Here is a 20,308-nt window from a genome sequence, read left to right as displayed (position 1 = left end):
GTGTATTGTGTGGTTCCGCTCCGGAGATCGTGGACTATTTGTTGGTAGGAAGTGTTGTTAGTAAATTCCTATTTATCTCGAACCTCGAAGAGTTTTTTCATTTTTGCTTCATTGAGGACGTCATTATAGTTTGAGAGGCGTCGCAGAGTGGGGGTGATGCCCTGAAGACTCAGACACTAGTGGTGACAACTTGGTGGACGATCCGGCGTGAAAGAAATAATGTTATTTTTAGAAATCTACCTACTAACGTTATTTTTACAGCCAAACACATTGAGAAACTGGCAATGGAATGGATTAAGTGCTATCAAGCTCGGTGATATCTCCATCCTTTTGAGTATTCGATTTGACACTGTAATCGTTTTTTAACCTTTTTGCTACTTTTCTTTTACCCTTTTTTTTTAGATCTTTTTCTTTTGATTTTTTTTTTTTCTTCTCTTGAGGTCCCGGCAATCTCAATCTATGTAGCTAAATTCATTGTCTAAATGAATGAAGCAGATAGCGCGCTATCTTTTTCTCAAAAAAAAGAATTAATTAATTGCTGATCCAACTTGACTTCATCTGCTTGGGATAAAAAGCTTTACCACAACTGTGAGTTAATCCTTCAAACAATAGTCATACATTTTCTCCAAGCATGGCAAAAAAACGTGTCCAAAAAGGAACGAAAAATAATTAAATAATTAATTAATTAAAGAGTGTTGAAGTGGTTGTAAAAGCAAAGCTCCTTTTTCAATCATCTACATCATTAATTTAAAATGCTTTTGCTGATTCATAGTTTAATCCTGTAAATAATTAACTAGTAGAGCAGCTTTTGATCCCACATAATAATTCTCTTTAGAATTAAGTGGCTCTGATATTATGTGTGACGGGTTAATTAACTTTCTTGATTCAGCAAAAATATATTAATATCAATTTGCATATACTATGATGTTGATCCTTATATATTCGATTATATTTTTGTATTTAATATGAGACCATTAGGATGGCAGGTCATTTGTTTCTTGTTGCTTCCCACTTCGCCAGATTATGTGTTTAATGAGAAATTTGGAACAAAAAGGTGATCGAAATGGTATCCCTGCTTTGGGTTCTCATAATCCATCTTGTACACATTAAACCAATTAAAGCTAAATATCAATAAACAAAACCCCAGGAAAGGAAAAAGAAAAAGATTATTAACTGCATTTTTTAGGCCTTTTTGAATTCGATCCCTCGTTTGTTTTAGAGCATAACTAGCGATGTATCTGTACTTTGCTACGAATTTGATAACTATGTAAATAATTATATTTATAAAATATAATATATATATTATTATTAAATATATTTATTGAACATATATTTCTATCAATATCCACCGATAAATTTGCATAATAAAACTATAAAAATAAAATTTTAAAATAAATTTTAATTAATTAAATCTATTTTATATAGTATATTAAAAGTCTACATATTAATTAAAATAAAATAATTTTTTTATAAAGATCTATGGTGCGCCTGGTGCACTGAATATTTGGGCGGGACATGTGTGTCACATATAGAGAACACCTCCACGGACTTTATAAATAGTAATGGATTCTGTTAAATGTATTTCATGGTATTCAAAATGTCTACATTTTAGAAGTTATAAATTTTTAGTTTATTAATTGATTAAAGTTTATGATATTAATTTGGGTATGATTTATTGTGCACCGGGTGCACCAAGTTAATCACCAACACAGCATGCGTCCCCTCCACATCTTCTCCCACCCACTTTAGATATGTAGTAATAGATTTACCAGGAGTTCTTTTTTTTTTTTTTGGTATATAATTCTAGCTTTGGAATGGAATCAGGAGAAAAGTAGAGATTATTTGATATATGTAAGATATATATGGTAATATATAATCTGTGTAAAATAATTAATTATAGTGGTGACTTAATATGGTAAACGTTCAGATAATTTTTTGCCTTTGCAATAACTCATCGAACCCATGGAGAAAAATTGTGATAAAAATTTATAGAAGGTGATTGATTATTACACAACAAATTAAAATTTTAAACTTCAAATGGTAAAATTATAATTGGGCCAAAGTTTTTTTTTTTTTTTTTATAAGAAGAAGGTGACATGCTACCTGCTTCATTCACTGAGAAAGTGAATTAGGTTACAGGGGTGACGCATCAAAGGCTTCAAAAAGGACGGAAAAAAAAAAAAACTACGAGTTGTGGTGGAGCTGATTTACCAGGAGAAGATGTTTTTAAAACTTTGTCAGTGACTTCAGCTCGTGGGCAGTCAGCAGGGAATCCGGCTAGACATTTCAAAAAATGTCCCATTTCTGACATTCCAGATGATTCACCGGTAGACTACAAGAGCTGATAGTCTGTAGCAGCTGATTGACTGCGGTCCTTTCTTACTTGTCCACCTATCCCAAATCGAAATAATTGGGCCAAAGTTGTGATGAATAACATGTCACTTTTGTGGCTGCTCACACGTCTCCATCTATCCAACTTAAAGTAGATATACATACGCTTTTGGATTAAATTGAGAATTAACATGAGAATTTTGTACCCTAAAATCCCTTCTCCTTTTTTTTAAAAAAAAAAAAAAAACAAGAGTTTGAATTGTAGTAAATGGTATTCCCCAATCCTGTTGGCTCCCCTCCACATTTAACGTGGGATGTTTAATTTCCTGTACCACTTTATGATGATGTACCAACCACCTTTCCTTTCTAGAACATGCATGAACCATTCACAAATTGCTACAAGTCATGTGTGGAGTCGCACCCAACATTGACAAAAAGAAAATCTCAATAATTTGCCAAATTTCTTATTAAAAATATTAATTTAGGCACCAAAGTCTTATTTTCTCCTTTTTTTCGGTTTATTATTTTTCGCCTCGTCGATCAAAGAGATAACGTAAGACATAAAAATTCGATCAAAGAGATAACGTAAGACAAAAAAAATCGATCACGTGAACATATGGAGTCTTGAAACCAAGTATCAGAGATATATAACCTCCGATTCTGATATCATGCATGTTACCGAATATTGATTTGTTTAGATACCGATCGAAAATAGTCTTAACACATCATAAGACGGGACGGGCCAAATCGCTTATCTCCGACATTCATTTCCTTTTGTTTGTGCCCCGGGGAAAGAAAAAAAGAACTGATAATGCAGGGAAAGGAAACAAAACTATGTTAAGTAAATGATATGATGTTTACAAAAGTGAAAAATTAAGCTTACCAATAATCTACTCTCTTAATCCCTTCGCCGAAGGGGCGATTGGATTGACGTAATTACAATTCGGCCGTAAGGCAGATATAGAACGAGGTGGAGATGTTAGATCCACTACGAGCCATAGGGTACATTGGATCTTTCGAAGAATAGACGATGAATCTCCTCATCAATCTTCATCGAGATTGACGACAAAACTAATATTTCTATTCTCACCAAAGACCTGCTCGTTCAGCTCACGTTCCGCACGAAATAGAGCCAAGTTTCGAATTCGCGAGCTGTGGCGCCCCGCAAACACGAAGACAGAATGGTGGGGCAGAGAATCAAACCGGTGGGCGGGCGGGCGATCTTTCGCTGGGCGCTGAAGTACTGCACGCACGTCAATCCATGTGCCTGCTCCTAAGGAAAGCTGTTCGGCGCAGGAATGTTATTGGACGTGGTGAGAGCGAGAAAAGCGAGCAGCAGAATCAATCCGACGGGGACGAGGAGGAGCCACGGCGGCGGCGGCGGCAGCGGGGGAAGGACTAAAGGAAGTACGAGGAGAACGACAGCGAAAGCCACCACCAGACGCAGAATCGTGCCCGCGCCGAAATGGTTAACCATCAAAATGAAACCTCTTTCTCTCCTCTTACATCCTAATTCTGCATGCCCTCTTCTTTAGATTGTTTGTACACAAGAGGATGATGATCACTTTGATTGTTTTGGTGTGCGCGTGTGTACGTACACCGTATATGATATACCCCCTCGGTGCGTTGGCGCCGGTCATAGTCACGTGATTTGCACGTGGAAGTGGGTAAGAGTATTTGAATTTGGAGAGGTTCCGGGAAGTGATGATAAAATAATGCCAACTCCGAATCTAGGACAAAAAGACAAATTGAAGAGGTTCGAGGAAACTTTTTTACCTTTTTCTTTCTCATTTTTAAAAGTTTATACTTTATCTTTTCAAAATTTTAATGTTGATATATTTAATCCTTCCTCCTCCGTCAGGAATTCTTTTTTTTTTTTTTTTTTGAGAAAAAGATAGCGAGCTACCTGCTTCATTCATTAAGCGAAATGAATTAGACGTACAGTGTGGAAGCAGCTAGGACCTCGAAGGGAGACAAAAAAGGAGAGATAGAGGCAAAAAGGAAAAAAAGGCAAGAAAATAAAAAGCGTAGCATAAAGGCGGATGAAATAGGTGAAGGCGTGGTTAGGGAATTTCGGTCCAGGATTTCGTCAGGAGAGTGAGGCGATCGAAAGCCCGGATGGCGTTGGGGGTCGATGAACCAAAGATGAAGTTGTTTCGTTCTGTCCGCACTACCCAAGATTTCATTATTATTTCGCCCATTTATCTATACATTTACATTATTTCTCATATAATTTGTCACATGACAGTTCCTCTTTCACTCGTGCCTTCTCTCCTCTTCTCACTTTCTGATACTTCGCCTTCCCATCTCTATTTGATGCTTCCTCTTCCCACGCGTACACTTTCTAATTAATGCGTTCAGATAGTTTATTAATTGTCATGTAAACTAATTGCTTTTACTCAAAAAAAATAAAATAAGATCCCTTTATATTCTTTTTTCTCGTACTATTTGTATTTATTAATATTTTATGGCAAGTCAAAAAAATTTAAAATTTTTATTTTGTCAATTTTTTATCTTTTATAATATTAGTCCGCTGCAATGCGCAGATAATTTCACTAATTATAATTTATACCGAAATATCATTAAAAATAACAGAATTATAATAAAAAGTTATAATTTTATTTTTATAGAATAAGTAAGAGCAATTTAATCATTTCGGGCCTTCTATTAATGTTGTAACTCCTTTAAAAGTATTTTTGAAATTTTAAGAGAATAAAATATAAGTTTAATTTTGAAAGAAAGAAGAAAAAAGTGAATAAGTGGGTATTTATAGAGAATTTTTTTTGTATTTTAGTCAAAAAAAAATACAAAAGTAACACGAAATATAAACTATTTTGAATCACATATCCAACCTTTTAAAATTTTGATTTTACAATCTAATCTTTTAATTTATTTTATTTGAGTCAATTAAAAGTATTTTGACTTTACAATTTATGCTAATTACTTAGTTTAATACATTAATAGCTGCAAGGACCGCATAAAGTATACTAACTAAATATGTGAAGATAAACAACACAATTAAATTTTGAAGTCAAAGTACCATTGACTGACTTAAATCAAACAAATTAAAATATTAGATAGTAAAATCAAAATTTTAAAAATTTAATAGCCAAATTAAAATGGTCCACAGTTTAAATAAGTTATGTACATCTTTAACCAAATAAAAGAAAAAATGTGACATGTTCAACTATATATCGGTGTAAATATTACGCTTCCATCATTCTAGAGATTACAAAAATATTAAGAAAAATGTTACCAATACACCTATAAATAAATGTAAATTTCAATTTTTTTTTTCATCCTAGATTCACAAAAATTTAAATAAAAGAAAGAGTAATTAGACTGGAGAGGAGAATGAATTTTTGAATGAATAGAGTGTAAGATTAAATATTCATACCTAATTTAAGGAGTGTTCATGAAGCATTACTTAAACCCAAATAGTTTTTTAGTTTAAACCAAAAATAAGATTAGTGAAAAATAAGAGTAATGAGTGAGGTGTAATCTCTACACTTAGGTATACAAATAGCATTGCTAAAAAGCTTCAAAAAAGACCGACCGTCCCTAGAGCAAGTGGCAAAGAGCTTGGTAGCTGATACCCGAGACCTAAGTTCGAATCCTAGTTGATTCACATTTCTAGCTAAGTTTATTTCTAAATGAAATAAATGAAGCGGGTAGTGTGCTATCTATCTCTCAAAAAAAAAAGCTTCAAAAAAGGGTGAAATTTATTAATTAACTAGAATTTGGGAAAACGTATTAAGTAAATTGGATAAAAAACACCAAAAAGGAAAAAAAAATAATAATAATGGTTGTGTAGGAAATTAAAGCACCAAAATAAAACAACGCATTGGGTAATTAGTTATGTTAGACACGAGTCTATGTTATAATATTATATTTTGAGCTTATCTATTTAGGTTAGATTACATTTTTATTTTCCAAACTTTGAAGCAAGCTATGCTTTGGTCCCGAAATTTTAGTTTATTATAATTTTTATCTCAGACTATTTAAATTATTATAATTAAATTTTACTGTTTATATTTGGTTGATTAAAAAATGATGTGTTGTTAATCTAGTACTGATATGACAGTATTATATTTGATAACGTGCTAATTACTTTTTTTTTTTAGAGAGATAAATAGCACGCTACCCGCTTCTTTTATTTCATTTAGAAATAAACTTAGCTGAAAATGTGAATCAAGTAGGATTTGATCATGGGACCTCGGATACCAACAACCAAATCTTTTGCCACTGTCAATTAAATTAGATTGTAAGATGCCACATATTACTACACCGGCGAAATATCAATATTCAGTCAATTAAATTAGATTATAGGATAAAATTAATTACAATAATTTAAAAAATTTGAGATAAAAAATATAATAAGAAACTAAAATATCATGCATTATAAAGTTTGAGGACTAGAAGTGCAATTTAGCTATTTATTTTTTATTATAGTAAGTTATCCATATATAGGGTCAGTTGGGAATGCTGTACTCGTCCTGATAACAGATTTTGAGAATTCATAATCTGTTCTGATATCGACTATTGTTTATCTGTTCGTTCTGGTACTAATTGTTGGGATTTTACAACGGAAGCGTTAATTTGATTTTTACCAGAAATACGTTTTCTTAGGCGAAACTATTATTGACACAATCATAAAAAAAAAAAAAACTGAATAAAAAATACAGATAAAATAAAATTTATTAATTAAAAAAAATTATATATACAAGAGTAACTTGAATCCGAGCTCTAGCACCCGTACACCAGGTGCCAAATTAAAAACCAAGTTTCTCTCACCACTCAAAGGGCTAAACTCACACGTAGTTAATCCGTCATCCATGATTATACAATGCATAGGATGCAATATGCCCTAATCCTAATATAAATTACAAATTATATTCTAATTAATATCTAAATTCAAATTAATTTGCTCTAATAAATTTAAATATTTATTATAATTTAACTAGTATTCTACTATAAATCTAATAAAAAACTAACAGACCCCACAATCAAACAATTTTTCAATTTAAATTTGAGTTTCAAAAAATATAAGCCCCGAATAATTACAAGCATAACACAATCTAGATAATATTCGAACTGAAAATAAGCAACAAGCCAACTGAACTTTTTTTTATTTTTATTTTGAGAGATGAATTGAGATTTTTCGAACCCATGAGGTTGCGGTTTAATAGAGTATAATATATGTAACGAGTTTCTCATATTATTATTTTTATTTTTATACATTACTATACATAGTTAAAAAAATATTATATAAAATTACTGACGCATTAATTAATAATATATAATAATATATAACGATAACATTCTAAAAAATTTAAAATATTTTCCGTTTTCAGTATTTTTTTTCTGCTTAATTATGAGCGTTTTATGGACAAAGGTGATGGGTTTTTTTTTTTTTTTTTTGACAAAAAGATCGCATGCCACTCGCTTTATTTATTTAGCAAATGAATTTAGCTACAGGGGTTGAGATAACACCGTGTTCAGTATTTAGACATTAATAGATTTTTTTTAAAGTTTTGGCATACACAAAAGTGTTCCAAACATGTGTTCCTATAATCTAATTCTGTTATAGTACTCACTGAAAATCAAGTCACTAAAAGCGGCAAAACTCGGCCAATTCCTTGCTTACGTCCCGAATTCGTCTATAGTCAAATAAAAAGTTGTTAAAATTAGGAATAATTTAAACAATTCAAAAAGGTTTGGCCCTAAATCTCTTTGCAATTTCTCTTTTTTTTATTCTCTATAAAAGTGCTCGTGGGTTTACTATTTTCGTTATTGACCAAGTAAGCAGGCGTTACGTCTAGCTTAGTATATATCTGAGATTAGTTTACTTAAAATATATAAGTTCGAAGCATGCAACAACATTAATGTCAAATCCATCACAAAAATTAACATTAACACTTAGCACGTCCTCTTCCCTTTGTGCGTCTCATTTTCGTAGGTTCAATGCACTTGCTATCTCCATCAACTATCTTATGTAAGCTTTATTTGAAAAGCCGAACCACACACAAAAATGCTGAAACTAATTACTCAATAAATTATTTTTATAGACGACTTATAAGTAAAAACTTTGAATTGATTCGTGCATGCAATGTAAAATATCAAACAGATAAGTCAATATATCAATAGTTTATAAAAAAGCTTTTCTAAAAGATTCTGTATATTTTCCATTTTCAATATATTTTTTTTATTTAATTACGAGCATTTTACCTTCAAAGGTGAAGGGTTGTTAAAATTAGGAATAATTTAAACAAAGTCAAAAAGGTATGGCCCCATTCTCTTTGCAAATTTTTTTTTTTTTAATTCTCTATAAAAGTGCTCGTGGGTTTGCTATTTTCATTATTGACCAAGAAAGCAGGCGTTACGTCTAGCTTAGTATATATCTGAGATTTACTTAAAATATACAAGTTCCAAGCATGCAAAAACATTAATGTCAAATCCAGCACGAAAATTAACGTTAACACTTGGCACGTACTCTTCCCTTTGTGTGTCTCATTTCGAAGGTTCAATGCACTTACATCTCTATCAACCATCTTATGCAAGCTTTATTTGAAAAGCTGAACCACACGCAATAACACTGAAACTGATTACTCAATAAATTATTCTTGTAGACGATTGATAGATGAAAATTTTTAATTAATTTGTGCACGCAATGTAAAATATGATACAGATTAGTCAACATATCAATAGTTTATAAGAAAGCTTTTCTAAAAGATCCTATATATTTTCTTTACAAAATTCACACCTATATATTCTTGTAGGGTTAAGTATGTAGGGCTAATCATTGGCCGCTAACAAATAAAGAAGGATGTAAATAATTAAATCTCAACTCCTACTTCATATATAAAAGCACTCTACGCACTTTTTAATCTATCATCCACATAGAGAGAGATGTTGAATGTATGTTTGCATCGTTTTTATCAAATTAATTCTTTAGATAACATGATACAAACCATATGTAGTTACTTCTTAGATCTCCTTGTTCCAGAGGACCGTGGGTTCGATCCCCACTTGCAACATTTATTTAATAAATTACGCTAAAGATTACCTCCTCATCTCTAATTATCTTGCATATTAATTGAAATTATATATATGTCTTTCATTTCGATCTTTCGTGTTTATCGTAAACGTTTACACAATATCGATCTTTCATATTTGTCGTAAATGTAGACTAAGATGTTAAGTATAATCGTGAGTCGTTTTTTATCAAATCAATATGTAGTATATAAATATATAGAGTAGGGTTACTATATTTTTATGAGTATAGAGCCCTTTGTACTCATAAGTTGTTTTCAATGTTGCGCTTTTCGAATCGACGATCCACACCGTTACAAATAATCTAGAGTATTTGAAGCTTCTAGAAAATAAATTTCGTAATTTTTCAAAATCCTTATAAAGTCCATCAAGCGGGTATAAAATGAACGGTTAAAATTGAATGACATCTTAAAAACGGATTATCGACCCTTCAGTTTAAGATCGGAATTTTTGATCTTTATTTAGGTAGTGAATAGAATTTTCTATCAAAAAATTCAACCTATTCTGATTCTTTTTTACCGTTAAATTATCAAATATCTCATATCGGCCGTTAAAAATTATTAATTTGTTTATCGTAGGGTAAATGATATTGAAAAATTATAAAATTTGATTTCTAAAAATTTTTAAATAATGTTTAATAGTATGGATCGTCAATTTGAAAGCTCTATCATCGAAAGCAACTTATGAATACGAAGGCGATAGTACTCATAAGAGTATAATAGCCGAACTATATATATATATATATATATATATATATATATATATATATATATATATATATCCTTCCTTTATTTTCTCTCTCTTTTACATATTGTATCTATGTGCGTAGTACGTAGCAGTAGTATGTAGTAGATAAGTATAGGCCAATCGATCAGCCTGCAAATAAAACTATTAACATGATGGAAAGTTACATAAAATATCACTATGTTTTATAGGAGANATATATATATCCTTCCAATTGGTGGTGCATTCAAGGTGTGAGAATATAATCCAAAAATTTATTCACCTTGAGAAGGACAGAGCAAGTAATTAAGTAACCCTTTGTTAATTTTAAGTAGCACAATTAATTTTAAAATCATAATGGAATATAATTTCTTTTTGAGTTAAGTTGCTTTTTTTTAATCTCATATAATTTTGGTTCTTTTCATATAAGGATACATTGAACCTCATGAGAAATTGTCGCCTTCATCCTCAAATCAAATCTGGCTTTTATGTCCTTTTTGATGGACTAAGTTTATTAATATATTTAAAAATCATTTCATTGTTAACTCGTAAATAATATTTTAAGTAGAGCTCATTTTGATATTGACACACAAACTCAGAGTTATTTATTGACGAAGATTTTGACTAGATTTAGTAAATTTTGATCTGTTTATAGTAGAATTAGTTATGTTTATACCCATATTAATTGTAAGTCCTAATATAAAAATTGAAATCCCAACCATTTAACACATCTTTGCATGCCAAACTATGAAATTAATTTAAAGTTTGAGGATACATGCATGACATGACAATTTTATATATATATATATATATATATATATATATCCTATATATATATAGAGAGAGAGAGAGAGAGAGAGAGAGAGAGAGAGAGAGAGTTCGGCTACTATACTCTTATGAGTACGATAAGTCGTTTTCGATGATAGAGCTTTCGAATCGATGATCCATACCGTTAAACGTTATTTACAGCATTTAAAACTTCTAGAAATTAAATTTTATAATTTTTCGATATCATTTACCTTACGATCAAAAAGTCACAAAATTAACAATTTTTAACAGTCGATATGGAATACTTGCTAGTTTAACGGTGTAAAAAAATTAAAATTTGTTGAATTTTTGATAGAAAATTCTATTCACTATCTAGATAAAGATCAATAACTTCGATCTTAAATTGAAGGATCCCATCATTCATTTTTAGGGCGTCATTCAAATTTGACCTTTCATTTTATGCTCGCTTGATGGACTTTATTATGATTTTGAAAATTCATGAAATTTATTTTCTAAAAGTTTCAAATACTGTAGAGCATATTTAATAGAGTGGATCGTCGATTCGAAAGCTCCATCATCGAAAATAATTTATGAGTACGAAGGCTCCAATACTCATAAAAGTATAGTAGCCCTACTCTCTATATTTATATAATTTTTTAGTGATCACGAGTTCACGACTCTCTTATTTATATTCACGTGCATGTATGTTTTAGGGCCTTTACAAAAAGAGAGAAAAAAAAAATTGAGTGGTTACTTGCGGACATCAAGCATTCTGCTTTTGATTATTTTTTGACAAAGAGAAAAGATCAAGATTTTTTATTTTTTATTTGTACGATCTCATTTACTGATTTTGATGGCTCATCCTTTACCTATATTATGTCTTTTTTTTTTCACGGTAGGAGAAAGATCTGATTCAATTAATTTAGGATCTTTTTTTCCTTCTACTTCCCAATAGCCAAGTTCATATTCACCCGGAAAAAAAAAAAAAAAAAAACAAAAAACGAAACAAATCTTTTTAAATTCACATGCATATATGTTTCAGGGGCTCTGCGAAAATTTTGCAAGAAAAATATTACGTGGTTACACCTTTACCTATTATATTATGTCTTTGTTTCCCAGCAAAAGAAAGATAGGATTCAAAAAAAAAAAATGGTACATTTTTTTTGAAACAGAACTAGAAACAAAGGCGAACATATAAATTACAAACCGACCGTCCCGAGTGCAAGTGAAAAGGGCGTGATGATTGGTATCCGAGGTCCCAAATTCGAATTCTAGTTGATTTACATTTCTAGCTAAATTTATTTATAAATGAAATAAACGAAGCGGGTAGTGTGCTACCTATCTCTCTCTCAAAAAAAAAAAAACATATATAATACAAGCTCACCCCTACACGGATAAGAAAATAGTTTTTATGAGAAGTAAGAGGAATGAACTGCCTTATGAAATCATTCAAGAGATTCTTCATAGCTGTCGACGAAGGCCGCCGGTAGGTTCAGCTGTGTATCCAAGCTGTGGTTCAGAGCGGTGAGCGATGTATACTTTCTCGTAATCGTAATCTTCATTATCGTCGGATGGGAGCTGACCTAAAACTTGGGATTCTGCTACTCGGGTACAGCAAGAATAAGGAGAATAACGTAATTAGCATTGTAACCATCCGACCCACTAACAATAATAATTTGTTAGGCTCAAACCACCGGCCCCTCCTGTTTAGGTTCTAACGTTTTCGTCAGTCCTAAACATATACAGTCCAACTCAAAATTACTAGACGATGTGAAACTTATCTTGCTAACCTTTATCACTAGACGATGTGAGATTTATCTCACTAGCCTTTGTCATTCTCATTTTGACTTACCCTATCATTCATCGACTCTGGCTCAGCCAAAACTTATCACATGCTTTCGGCTGGTGAATCGACTCTGATAATACTTCTAAGCACTCCTCCTCCCTTTGGAAAGTGCAGTCACTTTGTCGCTTCAGGCTTTTGTCCCTCGAGCAAAAGATACAAGCACTTCAGGCTCTCTTTTTCTCAAAGCCATGTAGGTCCCTGGTGGGCTGCTGCAGGTGTACTTGAGGTGCGTGACATAGCAGGTCGCAGCGAGCCAGGGCGAATGGTTTCTAAGAATCTGGACACGACCCCATCCGGCAGGCCATTGTATCTCGATGGACGAATGGTGGTTGTAATGAGTCTACGATCTTTTCAGTTGATGTAATAAACTGCTGCAGGTGTACTTGAGGTGCGTGACATAGCAGGTCGCAGCGAGCGAGGGCGAATGGTTTCTAAGAATCTGGACATGACCCCATCCGGAAGGCCATTGTATCTCAACGGACGAATGGTGGTCGTAACGAGTCTACGATCTTTTCAGTTGATGTAATAACTCGTTGGACTAAACCACCGGCCTAAAATTTTTAAGCTCAGTAAGTGGATCTGCTATGATACTAGCAAGGATTCTTCGAAATCACTCTTAACGCCGCTTCACTACAATCTCGATGAATCAGAACTTCCGATCATTCTTAATCACGGGGACTTATTTGGAGGTTTTTACCCTAGTCTGCTTTCACCCAAGCAATTAGCTTCTTGTTTCAGACAATGCAACATTGGACATCAAAGATGATGAAGAAGGTCTTTTCTCGCTCGCTGAGATCAAAAGACAGTCAGTACTATCAAGAGCTAGTGCTGGCTGCAAACTCCCATTTTTTTGTTTTGAATTTATCCTCCTTTTGAGTTATGTGAACTTTTTTTAAAAATTTATATATATCTTGGTTTTTGGTAATTTTATAGCTAGACGGAAAATTTAATGTGCCTTAGAAACACAATTTTTGCTGAAAACGTTGGATTGATTTGTGTGCTCTCCCATCATCTACTTTGAAACAATCGGTTCATAATTTCATAATTTTACGTTCTCTTCTTCTCCTATTATAGAGATTGTGCACGAAAAAGTTTCCGGTAGGTATGCGCATATAGAATTTTTGTGTATGGAACGATCCTGCCTCTCATCAACAATGAAATCATCCTGTTAAACCTACGAACCCTAGGAACCTTAAAAGATTTTTTTTCCAGTTTTTCTTTTTTTTTGGGGGGTTAGGGTTGTTACCCTAAAAATAATAGTCAGAAATTAACTTAAAGTAATCATATCAATGGCTACAATAGTGAATTCTTGGACTTTTGGGTTTTGGAGGCTAGATCCGAAGACCCGGCCCCAAAAAAGCCCGTCATCATTTTTCCTATTCATTAATTGGAACAAAATTTATAAAGCCTCCCTGCAATTAATTTAGAGAAAACTTCAAATACCACTCCTTCGTACTTTTTTATTTTAATATTCTATAGTTAAAAGTGTATTAATTTAGTACTCCCGTGGTTTTTTTTTCTCTTTTTATTATTCCATCTACCATTTTTTTTGTTAAATTAGTAAAGTGAATATTCGATAAACCTAAGTGAGGTATCTAAAGTTTTTTATATATAATTTAACAAAATGTTAACGAAAGAACTGACGAAAAGAGAAAAATAAAACCACAAGATACTAAATTGATATATTTTAAATCACAGAATACTAAAGTGAGAAAATGCGAAATCATATAAATGGTATTTGAAATTTACCCATTAATTTAACTGTTGCTTTTTAGAGAGGCTTCCTTTTTTTCTTTTTTTTTTTTTTCCCCACATGTATTATAGTGGTTTGTTAACAAATCAACAATCCCATGGAGATGGGTTGTGCAGAACCTACAAGTTGTATTACTGATGGAACGCAAAAATGCTTATCTGCATCTTATGAGCACATAAAAAAAAAAGGCATATTCCTAACGCAAATTGTAAAAAATTTAATGATCGGTATTCGAAATTCTAAGTTAGAAACGTAGTTATTTATTGCATTTTATTATCAATATTCTGATAAACTTAAACAACTTCCTACCATCTTCAATATTCTAAACTTGATGGATTGGTATTCGAAATTTTAAATTCAAAATTTAATTATTTCATATCTTCAATTAAATTTATTTTTTTAAAAAAACTAGTAGCACACTATCATTTTATCATAACAAATTTGACTCAGCGCATGAGTAATACTACCTTCCATGTTCAATACATAAATAGCTCAACAAAACATTAAAAGGTTATTTCATTTTTTTTTTTTTGTGCTCTTTACTTAAAGTCAAATCAGTACTGCTTTTCTAATACATAGACTGCCAATTCACCTTGCTGTTCGCACGTCAATTTTGGTTCGAAGTAAGCTCAAAATTGAATTGCTCGTTTAATAGATAAGCTGAACATAAGTTGAATTTTTCAGGTTGCTATCTTAACGAGCTAAACACGCGCTGAAATTTGCTCAATTATGTTCAATTCGATATAACTAAAATTCATATATTGTATATCTACAAGTTTTACATGTATTATATTTATATATGCAATTACACATACAAAAAACAAAATTTTCATTTAAATTTTTCGTGCAAAAAAAATAATATATATTTTTCAAAATAATCAACTTGAGATTTAAATTTCAAATTGTAAATAATTCGAGCCATATATAAGCTAGCTCGATTCAGTAAACTAATCGAACTAACGAGCTGAACACGAGCTAGCTTATTAAATTAACAATGCGATCATAATTGATCACGAGCTAGGCTTTTCCAACTCGCCACGAGCTCAAGCCGAACCACGAGGAGACCTCTTGAGCCAATCTCGCTCGTGTTCGATCCGTTGACAGCCCAACTAGCATGCTGTTCGCTTCGTTTATTTCATTTATAAATAAATTTAATTAAAAATATGAATCAGTTAGGATTCGAACTAATAACTTCGGATACCAACCATCAAATTTTTTACCACTCGAGAGTTTCTAACGAAAAGACAGACTGTGGGGGACCAAATTTAGATGCTCTCCTCTGGTGCGCACTTTCGGCAACCAACTGAAAAAAAAAAAAGAAAAAAAGGAAAAAGGAAAAGAAAAATGAACATCAAACCACCACTGACTTCCATCCCACCATCTACCTCTAGTGGTTAGCCCACCCACAGATATTGATTCCTGGCCACCCCACCGTCGCCCCACTTTCCTACTCAATCCATCCATGGCTTCTTCTTCTCAGGTTTTTCTATTACAAGTAGTAATCCAAACTTAGTTAGAATTAGTCTTTATTTGAAATTGTAGGGAGATTGCGTTACGTGCGGTGAGAAAGTCCATCTATGGCTTCTTCTTCTCAGGTTTTTCTATTACAAGTAGTAATCCAAACTTAGTTAGAGTTTCCGTACGTAATATTACGTTCCGCATATCGCGATGAATCAGTTACGATATATTTTCTGCGGTCTCACCGGAGAACGCAGAAGCATATTCCAATATGCTTTTTCCACAACTCTATTTTATCTAATAGCGTTAGATAGGTCTCAATACCAAACTAAGCCTTTATCTAATAGCATTAGATAGACCTCAATACCAAACTAAGCCTTAATTCAATATTTGATTAGAGATATATATTTTATGAGTTTAGTTATTATACTTTTAAGAGAACGGAGGTCCTCCAAAGTCGTTTTAGATGGTAAAAATTTCGAATCGATAATTGAAACCATTAAAGTTGATCTAAAGTATTTAAAGTGTTTAGAAACTAAATTCATAAATTTTAAAAGTTACTGTCAAATCCATCAAAGAGCCAAAAAATGAACGATAAAAAATAAATAACCTTGTGAAAATAGATATTAGATTTTCTCAATTCATAATGAGAATTATCAAACTTTATATAAGTAGTATAAAAAAAATTTTATCAAAAATTTAAGCGGAGCGGTTTGGATTGCTCTACACCGTTAAACAAACAAACTGCTCAAACAGACTATCAAAAGCTGTCAATTTTTTAATCATTTGATCACTATGTAAATAATTTTTAAAACCTATAAAATTTGGTTTCTAAATACTTTAAATACTCTAAAATAACTTTAATGATTCCAATCATCGAATCGGAATCCCTATTATCTAAAACAACTTAAAAGGACGAAGGCCTACGCTCCTCCTAAAAGAATAGTAGCTGGATTCTATATTTTATATAGAAATGACTTCATTTGAAGTTGAATTATACAATGATACGATTAGTTGGTTTATAAACTTGTATTAATTTTTAAAATTTTGAGTAGATTACGGCCATATGTGTAGTCATATATATATAGCCAAGCAGAATTAATGAAGCTGGGGTTAATTAGGGAGCTTCTTCAATAATAGACGGGTTGTATTAGGTGTTTTGATTAATAAAATATTAATTTAGTTATTTTTTTTTTCTTTCGATTATAGTATTTTAGATTCTAGGGTGCATAGCAAGCTGTATTAGAGCAAATAATCCTTACAATATTTTCTAAACAATTTTTAAAATGTATCCATTTTTTCAAAATTTTTAAAAATGATTTTTATACGCAGTTGATCTATTGGCAAATAGTTATATAACACTCTTGAGCTATAGGAATTTGGTAATAAATTAAGCATCCTTTGTCATTATTGCTATTTTTTAATTATTTTTAGATAGATTTATAAATAAAACAGTTAAGAAAGGAAACGTCGACCGCTTATAATGTTTTTTTTTAAAAAAAATTTGGTAACAAGAAAAATAAAAATTTAAACATTTTCTGCTTCTAAGATTTCGATTGAAAAATTCTACATTGCAAACTAATCAATTTTGACAAGTGAAAAGGGAATTTTTGGGCCGATGTAATAAACTATATAAAATTAGTATTCTTTAAATATTGAACAAAAATGTTTAAATGCTTGTTTAATCTAAAATTATCAGATAATTTTTTTATTTAAATCTCTACAATCTTTTTTTCCTAAAGAAAATTCCGTCATTTGTAAAATAAATTTAAACAAAAATATAAAATAATTAAATTTAAAATTTAAAATTTGATATACTAACTATTAAATTCTTATCCAATTGTGCTATTATATGCGCAGATCATATATGCAGCCGTGCAGGTGAAGTAGTTTACGAAGTTTTGAAAGCAACTCTCAACTAAGCCGTTGACGATTTTTATTTTCCCTAAGTTTTATGTTTTATACTCTCGATACTCACGTTGTCTCACTCATGTAGTCTAATTTATTATTGTAATAAATAAAGCGGATGGTGAGTTATCTTTTTTCAAAAAAAAAAAAAAAAAAAAAAACACTATTACTCGATAGAACGGGGAATATATACTTTCTCATTGTTTCCACGCTAACGGCCAAATGGGCACGCCTGACACCGCACCCACCACGAGCCCACTCACAAGTCACAACTAACCGCATATTTCACGGCTAAAACAACACCCTCAAAAAAGTTACCAAACTAAAAGCTCGATGATGCCCGTGACGACGCATGCCAATAATAATAATAATAATAATAATAATAATAATAATAATAATAATGTTATTGATGAACCGGTCACCACCACCACCACCACTACTACTACGACCTCCAACAAAAAGAAAAAAATAAAATGTAAATGTAAATAACTAATGGAGAGAATTGAATAATAATGGAAGAGAAGGGGAGTAGAGCAAAGGAGGAAAAAGAGTTGTTGTGGATTAGTAGTAGTAGTAATAATAATAATAATAATAATAAAGAGGAGTTGGCGGCACGGCCGGGGAAGAGGGACGAGTGGAGCGACGCGGCGGTGGCGGCGCTGCTGGACGCGTACGAGGCGAAATGGGCGCTCCGGAACCGGGCCAAGCTGAAGGGCCACGACTGGGAGGACGTGGCGCGCGCCGTGTCGTGCCGCGCCGGGGATCGGAGTTGCAAGGGGCCGAAGACGGCCACGCAGTGCAAGAACAAGGTGGAGTCGATGAAGAAGCGGTATCGCTCGGAGGCGGCGGTGAGACCCGCGGTGGTCGGGGGGTCCAAGTGGCCCTTGTTTCACCGGCTGGACGGTTTGGTCCGGTGTCGGGGGGTCGGCGCTGCGGCGGAGGCGATGATCGGCCTCGAGTCTGAGGAGCAACATGAGCAGTCGGCTGCGGCGGCAGTAGCGCCAGCTGGTGAGGTGTCACTGCCGAAGGCCGACGGGGACGCCGTAATAGTAGAGGTGCGTTGTTCAACATCGCGTTCTCGTGTGAATTTAATCATACAGTACGGTACAGCACGGCGCGATACAGTTACAAATTCAGATAAGGGCCGAGCCATGTCGGGTTAATACAAGACCCTGCTGAGTTTCGCAATCTATTTTAATGCTGCTTTTACTTTTAGCTACAATTATTTTTCATATAATACTTTAGTGAATTAAAAAAATCACGAATTTTGATATCACTGTGGCGAGAAGATTCGAAGTTTTGCATAATTTTTCATATTTGTACGTATTTACTGATAGTTAGCTGTATTCTATATGTACTTTCATTGATTTGCAAATGTTTTATAATTATATCATTGTGTTAAATTGTAGGATCCAGCCAATAGATGAGAGTATAATGTAATTTTTTTGCAATCAAAATGATCTCCTTGTTCATCAAAAGTAGGATATGATATACTGGAGCCGTTAGTTTCATAGAAAATTTTTGCACACAAAGATTTAGTTCTAGTTTCTTAGCATGCCCCGATTGCAAAAGTTACATCAAAATATTTGGATGTGTGTAATTTAGTACGTAACTTTCCCCTTAACAGCAGGGTGAATGTGGAGACACACCGGCCAAGGAAAACGGAAATGAGGCCACTAACAACAAGGAGGTGCAGGGCAATAGTACACAATCGAATGATGATGGATCACGCGAAAAGCGCGAAACGGCGAAAAACAATAGAAAGAGGAAGAGGAGAAAAGAGCAAAAAGACGTGATGTCGGAGGTGATACGGAGCATACAGTACTTCGCGGAGGTCGTGCTGAAGGTGGAGCATGCGAGAATGGAGGCGATGAGGGAAGTAGAGATGATCAGGGCCGAGGCGGAGGCGAAGCGAGGAGAGATGGATTTGAAGAGAACTGAGATCATTGCCAGTACCCAGCTGCAAATTGCTAGACTCTTTGCTAAGAATTGTGGTAATATTTGATTACCAGTTATATGCTCTTCTGGAACTAACTAAATGTAACACAAATAAAAGCATAGCCAAAAAAACCAACATGCATGGTTCGTAGTGCATGTATGATAAGCTTGTTACTATAATAAGTGGAATCCACTTAGTTTCGAGATAAAAACTTCTGATCCAAAAAATTAAGAAAAAGACCAATTCATTTTATCTGAATTGCTTTACATATTAAGCGCTAACAATTAATAAAGGCATTAATCTTTAATTTCTGTTTCAATCAAGTGACTCTTCAAGCTCTAATTACTTGTTTTAAGTGAATTAGTGATGTGACTGCTACTTGATTAAACTATTAAATCATCTTAAAGCCATTGTTATTCAATTATTAGCTAGGTACCTGGACAAAGGTGTGACAACTGAGTCAGTAATGAGCGTATATATCTTCGTACGATAAATTAAATCAATGAGGGCTCAGGGAGAAGGTTTTTTT

The 20,308-nt window shown here is 32.8% G+C and overlaps 1 protein-coding gene across 2 annotated transcripts; it reads left to right on the top strand.

The window, feature by feature from the left end:
• Window positions 18,239-20,031, top strand: LOC109709711 (trihelix transcription factor ASIL2-like). Of its 2 annotated transcripts, none has more exons than XM_020232039.1 (2): window positions 18,239-18,895; window positions 19,471-20,031. In XM_020232039.1, exons 1-2 carry the CDS (start codon window positions 18,353-18,355, stop codon window positions 19,843-19,845), a joined length of 918 nt encoding a protein of 305 aa, XP_020087628.1. In that variant the 5' UTR covers window positions 18,239-18,352; the 3' UTR covers window positions 19,846-20,031. The 2 variants fall into 2 exon arrangements, with proteins under 2 accessions (XP_020087628.1, XP_020087627.1); XM_020232038.1 differs by having other exon boundaries at window positions 19,468-20,031.

The sequence above is a fragment of the Ananas comosus genome, linkage group 4 (assembly GCF_001540865.1).
Source record: "Ananas comosus cultivar F153 linkage group 4, ASM154086v1, whole genome shotgun sequence".
Taxonomy (NCBI): domain Eukaryota; kingdom Viridiplantae; phylum Streptophyta; class Magnoliopsida; order Poales; family Bromeliaceae; genus Ananas; species Ananas comosus.
The sequence above is the reverse complement of the archived record's forward strand: the minus strand, read 5'-3'. Positions and strand labels throughout refer to the sequence as shown.